General features: G+C 40.9%; 1 protein-coding gene across 1 annotated transcript in view; it reads right to left on the reverse strand.

Annotated features, from left to right (window-relative positions):
* Window positions 1-6,221: 6,221 nt before the first annotated feature.
* The window catches only part of LOC101630277 (retinitis pigmentosa 9 protein-like), an 11,254-nt gene continuing 8,332 nt past the window's right edge, over window positions 6,222-9,143 (reverse strand). The window contains exons 5-6 of the mRNA XM_012720755.1: window positions 8,098-8,159; window positions 6,222-6,731 (exon numbers count right to left, since the gene is read on the reverse strand). Of these exons, the coding sequence (XP_012576209.1) occupies window positions 6,533-6,731; window positions 8,098-8,159 (261 nt within the window). The 3' untranslated portion in view covers window positions 6,222-6,532. The remainder of the gene's footprint in view (window positions 6,732-8,097; window positions 8,160-9,143) is intronic.

Genomic DNA, 9,143 nt, shown 5'->3' on the forward strand with positions numbered 1-9,143 from the left:
CCCGGCCCCGCCCCCGCGGCGCGCTTTCGCCCTCTTCGCGGCCCCTTTCCGCGGCCGGGGAAACCGCGGGTAGCGGAACACTCCTCCCAGATGCCTTTCCCGCCGCTCGCGAGCTCCTAGCGGCACGAACGGCAGTTTTGCAGTTTCCCGGGTTCCCGAGAACACCCCCACTCCCCCGCAGCTTCCCCCGCCTTTTCCTTTGCTGATCCCACCGGAAAGCCAAAACAATTGGATCCGCGCAGGCGCGAAAAGGGAAGCGGAAAGAGCTGGAAGGGCGGGGGCGGCGCGAGGTGACGGGGAGAGCGGCAAAGGGGTTTCCCGGGGAAGGTCAGTGGAGGGCGCTTGCGTCGGGAACCGTCTGTCCCGCTGGCTGGCGAGCTTGGGCTTCTTCTAGTGTATTGGGGGAGGAGGAGCCCGAGAAGGTCATTATTGGGAGGTACAGACAGCCCCCCCCCCGCACACACACCCTCCGCAGTACAGATACTTGCATGCCAGGTCGAGGGGTGGGGATGAGGAGACTAGACCACACTTCTGGGGAGACGTTGGGCAGCTGGCCGAGTGGGCTTTGTTTCGGAACCCCTTGGCTCCAAACACACCCTCCATTTCCCAAAGCATGCCAGTTTGGTTACCCGATCTCACTATGAAGGGCTTCAGGTCTTGTCTCAAGGCCAAGGAAAAACTCCAAGCAGCACTTGAAAGAACTCACTTAGGGGGAGGTACGGTGCGTGCAACCTTAGTACAGTTCTGTGCTGCAATGCGGCGGTTCCCAACCCGGCCCGGGCCCTGGCCCTGCCACCCCCGCCCCCTCCCCCAAGTTCCGAAGGAGTGTGTCTTCAGTTTTGCTTCACAAAGCGAAACGTTTGTAGCAGCTAATGGCAGTGGCTCACACTCCAGTTAGCTTGGCACAGCTCGCAAGCAAGCAAAAGAATGTTGTATGCATGTTTTGATGTTAAGCAATAAAGAAGCCATACAAAAGATTCAGTTACCTAACAGGCACTTGAGCACCTACTCTGGACAGAATCCTGGAAATGCAAAGCCTAAACAAGAAGGCAGAAACAACCAACGATATCTATGTTAAGAGTCTGTTTCATTTTGTAGACAAACGGAAAAGAGACACGATTTTTTTCTTTTAAAGCATAGTAGATAATGGATTGGAAGTAGGGTTGGGGGCAGATAAAATAGGACAGAGCAGTCTAACTTAATGCCAGTGAGGTTAGTGAAACAGACGGATTTGATATCTTAATTACTAAGAGGATGAAGGAAAGTAAGTGATGGACCAGTGAGTTTTCTAGCTATAGTGATAACAGGTAATACTACCTATATGAAAAGTAGTAATTGTGAGAACGAAAAAGACTAAGAAAGTATAATTTTAATAGCTGTATATTTATGTACAGTTAGGTTTTTTTTACTTTTATATATGTATATTTTACATCATTCTTCATTTTGTACATTTTATTCATCTTGGTTGTAATCCCCTGAACTTCCTACCACCTGTTCACCCTTGTGCCATCACCATGGTATTTTTTTAAATTTTTATTTATGCATACAGAACTGGGGTACAGGCCAGAGGTATAGGGACAGAGAGGATTCACCAGTCAGAATGGGGTGCAGAACAGGTATATCGACAGAGTATACTGCTGAAGGGAACATCAGACAGGTGAGGAGAGGTCGGCCACGTAGTGTGGGACACCTCCCTGTCAAGGGATTGAACTAGTGAAGTGGCTGCTTCTAGCGTCATAATGCTGTGCAACACATCACCGGGGAGGACCCCACCATGATAGTTTAATGTAGTTTAAAAACAAATCCATTGCAATGACTGAAATAACTAACTGGTCACACAATAGTTCAAGGATAGCAGGGCCACACTTTCTGTGACTTTCTTGACATTTGTCTCATGGCTGCAAGATGGCTTCCAATTTTCACACCTTTGTTCAAAACAGTAAGATTGGAAGGAGTGTCTTTGACCATCTGTTGCTTTTTTTTTTTTAAAGATTTGTTTGTTTATGGATACAGAACTGGCTTCAGGCCAGAAGTGTGGGGTCTGGAGGGAGAAGATTCACCAGAGACAGAGTAGGAAGCAGAAAGGGCAGATCTACAAAGCACACTGTTGAGGGGAGCAGCAGGTGAGACAGGGGAGGTCTGCTGTGCCATGTGGGTCACCTCCCTGGCTGGGAATTGAAATTGTGATAAAGCTGCAGCTAAGTTCACAGTATTGTACCATCAGGGAGGGCCTTTGACCATCTGTTTTTGTTTTCCAGGAAAGTAAAGGCTTCCTCTAGATAGTATCTTACAACCCTAACTCAGAGACTTCTATATTCAGTTCATTTTCTGGAACTGTAATTTAACCACCAGTAACTGCAGAAGTTTTTCCTAGTTCTAGCAGAAGGCTGGAGGGCAGAAAAGGGGTGGGAATGGATGTTGGGTGAGACAAATAGCTATCTCCTAGTTAGGTATTACTTAAAGCATTCCTTTTTCAACATTTAAACCACTGAGGGCTGGCAGGCTGCTATGATATGTTTTGGGTTTCAAAAAAGCCAATCTTCGCCCTCCCTGGTGAGGCAGCAAGTGAAAGCTCAGCACTATGAAGCTATAGGCAGCCACTGCAGCACAAGTTCAATCCCTGGCAAAGAAGCTAACTCACATGGCTCAGCAGACCTCTCCTGTCTTGCCTACTGGTAACTTCAGCAGTGCATTTCTGTTTATCTGCCTCTTCTGTTCCCCAGTCTGTCTCTAGTGAATCTTCTCAACCCTGTACCCCAGTTCTTTATGCATAAATAAATAAATCTTTGAAAAAAGAAAAACCTAATACTGATAGAATGTATATGAGGATGGAGAGCACAAGGAACTTTATGGAAAAATGGAAATGTCCTTCAGCAGTGTACTTCTTCAGTCTGCCTGTTCTGCACCCCACTCAGTCTCTGGTGAGTCCTCTCACCACCCCTGCACCTCTGTCCTGTACCCCAGTTCTGTATGTACAAATAAATAAATCTTAAAAAAGAAAAAAAAATCAAAACGTCCTATGCCTTGACTGCGATAGTAATTACACAGGTATATTCATATGTCAGAATCAATAAATCATACTTAAAATGGGTGTATTTTAGTCAATGTAAACTATACTTCCATGCATTTGATTTTAAGTTAGTGTTCATGATTTAAAAGTCACTGTTATGACAAACAGGGTCGTCTGCTGCATGCATTACTGTGCTGCCTGTTGCAGAGTACTAGCTACTTCAGTTTTGCTTTAAAGGTTTATTTATGCATACAAGAATTGGGGTGCAGGCCAGAGGTGTGGAGGTGAGAGGATTCACCAGAGACAGAGTAGGGAATAGGGCAGGTCAACTGACTGAAATACAGCCGGTGAGACAGGAGAGGTCTGCAGAGCCATGTGGGTCAGCTCCCTGGCCTGAGCTGCTGATAGCTTCATTGTGCAGAGACTTAACCACTGGCCCACTAGAGAGGCCCTTACATTTTTAATTGCCATATTACTTATCACAATTAGTAGATACTAGTCACTACTTGGCAAATCAAATTCCAACAGTATGTACTCTCAGTTTACTTCATCATTATTTCAACATATTTTTTGTAAACCAAAAAAATTAATTTCAAGAAAATAAAATATTGGAAGTTAGGGATTTTCTTTACCTTAGCACGGGAAAAGTATATATTTTTTCAGTGACAGTATAATTACATTTTCTTACATTTTTGTTCCCATGAAACCAGAAATTATCCTAGTTTTCCCCAAGTTTTTGTCTTAGCTACAGTTTCTTCCCCAGGGTAAAGGACATCAATGAATATTTGTTTCTGCTGAAACAGTTGGTTATGAGCTTCCTGATCCAAATAGTCACTGTGTCAATCACAAAGGTGACAGACCTCTGAGTTTTCTAAATTCAATATTGTACAGAAGGTCTTAGATAATGACAAAGAAATGAGAAAATATGCACTGAAAAAGAAGAAACAAAAATTTATTATATTTGCAATGACTACGTCCACATCCAAAATCCAGACAAATCAGGATTTCTACATGCGTAGAAATTGGAAGTCCTATTCTTGTCTTTAAAAAAATATTCAAGCTAACGGGGGGTGGGGAAGGACGTGCACGGGATTTTGGTAATGACACACAGGTGACATGGTGATGGGAAACCCGCAGGGATTACAATTGAGATGGAAAAAAAATGTACAAAATGATGTAAAAATAAACTGTTATAAAATTAAAAAAAAAAGTTGCTAAGTTAGGTAATAAAGATGATAAATGAGGAAAAAAAAAAAAGAATCTCTATTACCACACCAAAAAAAAAAAAATTCAAGCTGTCAGATATTAGCTTGTTAGACATTTTGCAATGTCTGCCGTTAGCACTTCATTTCCCTCTTATCTCAAGGGTGATTTCTCTTCTGCCCAAGATAAAACATTGTGACCAGCCTTAGCCTCTCTTTTGCCTCCCGAATATCCTCTGAACACCCCTCTCTGCAGCCACTTCCATGTCTCTCCATTTAAGACAAAAATACCTAAATTCCTGTTTTTTAAAAAACGAAGCAAGAAACCCAGTGCTCTTTACGAATCCATAGCTCCTGTTAAACTCCTCATCTTTCCTTTCTCTCACATGCAAAGACAATCTCCTCTGGCCTTTTACCTTACCACTTTCCCCCAGCCAAAGGTGTCCTGATGGCCAGAGGCCACCTCCCCACCCTCTTGCCCCTTTTAAGCTCAGTAGCATTAAGTCTACTTCACAGCCCTCTTGGGAAGCTTCCTCTTCTCAGGTATGCACTGTAGGGCTGGCCTCCCTCCTCTCTCCTTCTCCTGGGGTCAGCTCCTCTTCCTTAAGTGTCAGCAGCTTTAGGCCCAAGGAGAGAAGGGCCTGGGGAGCTCAGAGGAGAGGTCAGAAATTGTCTTACTCAACACAAAAGGGAGGAGAGCAAGGGTGACAGTGAATAAAAAAAAAAAAAAAAAAAGATTTGTTGATTTCTGTATTAATTCAGTTGTGATCTAAGAGCACATACTGTATAGTCAATGTATCTTTAACTTTGTTATCGTGTTTTATGGCCCATAGTGCGGTCTGTCTTGGAGAGTTTTCCATGTGAGTGAGAATACATAAATGTGTGCTGTTAGCCTATGATATAAGTTACCCACAACTGGTTGATACTGCTGAATTCCACTGTGTCCTTACTGATGTTTTCACCTGCTATATCCCAATTTCTAACACAGGAGTGTTAAAGTTTGAAAATTACTGACATTATTCCATATTGTAGCAATATGGAATCATGAATGGGCGTCCAGCAGGAGAAAGAAAATTCCTGGAAGGGGAAATTTTTGCTACAGGCTGAGGTAGGATGCCAAGGATATATATATGCCAGACATGGCTGAATATACTGGTTTTCAGAAATAACAACTACCGAGTCACTTTTGTTACTGAGATGAACTTTCTAAGATTAAGAGCTAGCCTGGTCAGCATGAGTTATTCTTAACTCCCAAGGAAAGAAGAAGTGGGAAGAGTGTGTTCCTGGGTCCTTGAGTGATGGAAGCAGCAAGAGATCTGGTTGCGAAGGAAGGAGACTTGCTCATAAGCAAGATCTGGCTCCATTTTGGCTCAACAACCAACCAACATCTGTGAGCAGACAACACCCCAGTCTGTTGACTGAAAGTTAAAAGTTTCCAGGTGAGCTGTGCTCAGCCTACAGAATGAGGAAGTGAGCCATGTATTTTGGAATGTGGGTGGCTGATCCAGTACAGTAGTTCCTATATATCCTGGTAATTTTAATGAAACAGTCATAGGACAATGGCAATAAATCTAAGCACATGAATACATAGTTTTTCATTGTTACAGGATATCCTACTCACAAAATCCAGCCAGTCATGCCCAGGGTTTATAAGCAGGCCTCTGTTATGCAGCAAGGTCCACCATGCTTTAACGAGCAGGGTTGGCAAAAAAAGGCAAAAATTATGCAGGAAAAAGCCCACAATAAGCTATCATTTGTGTTAAAGAGAATAAAACATTTGCTATTGACACATGAAGTGTTTTTGGATGACTTCACAAGAAACCGATAACTTTGCTAGCCACTGGGGAAGGGAGTTGAGTAGCCAGGAGAGAGGAGGAAGGATTTTCACGGTGAAACCTTATATAACTTTAAAATTTGGACCACACAAGTATACGTGTATGTGGACACACAAGTATCTGATTCAAAATCAAATGTATGACTGCTTTTTTTTTTAATAAAATAATGAGCTTTTATTATTCTCAACGATACAGAAAAGCCTGAAATCTGTGAATGAAGTAGCCCCTCTGGAGGGTGCAAGCAGCACCTAAATGAGACCTCTCGGAGTTGCCTCAGTCCAGGCACCTGGCAGAGGCCATCAAAGGAATCCCAAAGCTCCTCAGGGAGCAGCAGGGGGACAATGAAAAGGGCTGGGAGACACGAATCCCTCTGGGTCACATCTTCTCAGTGTCCATCTTGATTTCTCTCCCAACCCACATTCCTCTGCTCTTTGTCCACAGTATCTGATTTTTGAAATGAGAATGCTGAACAGGTCAAGTTCTTGTCAGTCTGTGTCTGAGCTCTCGTTTGACTTGGAAGACTTACACGTTTGTTTTTTCTTCTTCTTTTCTTTCTTCCTTTTCTTACGCTTTTCTTTCTTCTTCTTCTTCTTCCTGTGTTTCTCTTTACAGTCTGAGGAACTGGAGCTGCTCTCACCTTCATCTGAGGTAGAATCCTCCAGTAACTGCTTCAACTGTTGTATCCTAAACATACAAAGGCTGGTCAGAGAATAATACTTAAACTAAAATATTTCTTTTAATAGTAATGAGTGCTAGTGAGTTTTGAAAATAGTCATAAATAGCCATTCCATGAAAGATAGTGTTTATTTTTATATTCCCATGTTTTCCTTATTCTTATGCATCACCATGCCTATTTTACATGAATATAACCACTTTAATCCTTTTATTATCCAGAATATTTCTGCACCTTTCTATAGTCCTCAAAATGATAACTGCTAACAGATGTATTAAACTCCCATATCCTCCACAATATGGCTAGCCTATAGTTTATTCTCTCAAAAACCCTGTCTGTAAGCACATAGATCATATCCAATATATTATAGCATTAGTTTTTTAAGATTTTTTTAAAGATTTATTTATTTATTCATTCATTCATTCATACAGAACTGTGGGACAGGCCAGAGGTACAGGGGCAGTGAGAGAATTCACCAGAGACAGAGTGGGGAACAGAACAGGCTGACTGACGAAGTACACTGCTGAGGTATGCAGTGGGCAGGTCAGGAGAGGGCTGGTGTACCATGTGCTTCAGCTCCCTGGCTGGGGATGGAAGTCTTAATTAACTCTTGCTAAAGTAGCTATGGCTAGTGTTGCAGTGCTGCACTTTAATCCATTGCACCACCAGGGAGGGCCCCTATACCATATCTTCTTTATCCACTTATCTGTCTTTCAGCACTGAGGTGGTTTCCATAGCTTGGCTATTGAAAGTATTCCTTTGAATTACTATTGCTTGTTCTCTCAGAAAATACCTAAGAGTTGAAGTACTGGGTCATATGGTATATCCATTTTTAGCTCCATACTGTTTTCTAGAGAGACTATATCAATCTCCATTACCACCAACAGAATATGGAGGTTCCATTTTTTCCATATCTAACACTTTGTTTCTAATTTTTTTGAAATGTGCTATCTTCATAGGTGTGAAGTGGTAACTCACTGTGGTTTTGCTCTGCATTTCCCTGACAGTAAGTGATGACAAGCACTTTTTCATGTATCTGTTGGCCATCTCTCTCTGTCTTCTTTGGAGAGGTGACTTTTTAACTGCCTGCCTATTTTTTAGGTCATGTGTGTAAGAATGATTTTTAACAATAACTCAGATCCTTAAAGACAGTAGAGAAGATGAACTGAATTTCATGAAAGAGTATTAATTGTACACCACAATGTGGGTTGTCAATGTGAATTCTCAGTAGTGTGGGTCAAGCTGGGTCAAGTCTACTGCTTTAAGACAGCTCAAATAAAACAAGGCTGCCGCTCATTTCCCGTACACTGCCTTTATTGATGACTATTCCTGCCCTCCGAATATCTCATTCCTTTGTTATCTTTAGGATAGCCTCACCTCACATCTTTTTCATGTCTTTTATTCTTTTGTATGATGTCATACATGGGATCTTCATGTGCCTAAAGGGTGAGAAATAATTAAGGTTGGATTAGGCTGCATAGACTGTCAGTTAAATAAAAATTAAATCCCTATATTTCCAGTTTGGTGTATCTTTGTTCAGCAAATTTTAATCAGCAGGTTCAGCAGGTTCATCCCTTCAAACTCACTGAGACTGTGAAAAGGATTTTCCAATTAGGAAAATCGAATATAATTTAAATATTCTTTAAATAATCCATGGCAGAATCATGAAATACTGTCAAGGTATTTCTTTGTTCTATGTGGACAGATGACCAAGAGATGGTAATAAGAACAAGTGAATTACAAATGATATATGAGGAAACATTTAAATGTATACCAAAATGTTTGTTAAATACCCCCAAAAGAAGACTGAAAGCATAGGTAATTTAAAATAACCTGACATAATGAAATATAAGAATATATGTAGGGGAAATGTTATGAAACATGAATTACCTCAATTTCATAAAACCATCTTTATTACAAAAATTTTAGATGTTACCAGAAAATCTGTTACTTTACTACTAACATATAATTACTTATAAACATTTCTATTAATGTTCTATTAATCATTATGCATATGAAAAATTACAATCATATTATGTACATAATCTTCTTATGCTTACATGAACATTTTTACACATTACGTACTTTGAAAATATAATTCTTAGTGGCTAAATAATTTCTGTTATAGTAATTTATGTTGATATGTTATCAACAGACTATGAAGTTGTTTACTATTGTTCTCTAGTTTTCATTTTTCAGCCAGATATATCATAAAAAATGTGTATATACTGATGCTCTGTAATAGCCTCAGGGTAAAGTCTTAAATGTAGGATTTCTGAATAAAACAAAAATTTTAAGTATTTTAAGTTTTTGAGGTTTACCAATATCTTCTATAGTATGTCAAAAGTTGACATTCCCCCTAGAAGTGGAATGATTGATCCAAAATAAGTTACTTCTGATTGTTAAAAAGAAAACACGGGGGG

Source organism: Condylura cristata, unplaced genomic scaffold (genome assembly GCF_000260355.1).
Source record: "Condylura cristata isolate star-nosed mole 26May11 unplaced genomic scaffold, ConCri1.0 scaffold00005, whole genome shotgun sequence".
Lineage (NCBI taxonomy): Eukaryota > Metazoa > Chordata > Mammalia > Eulipotyphla > Talpidae > Condylura > Condylura cristata.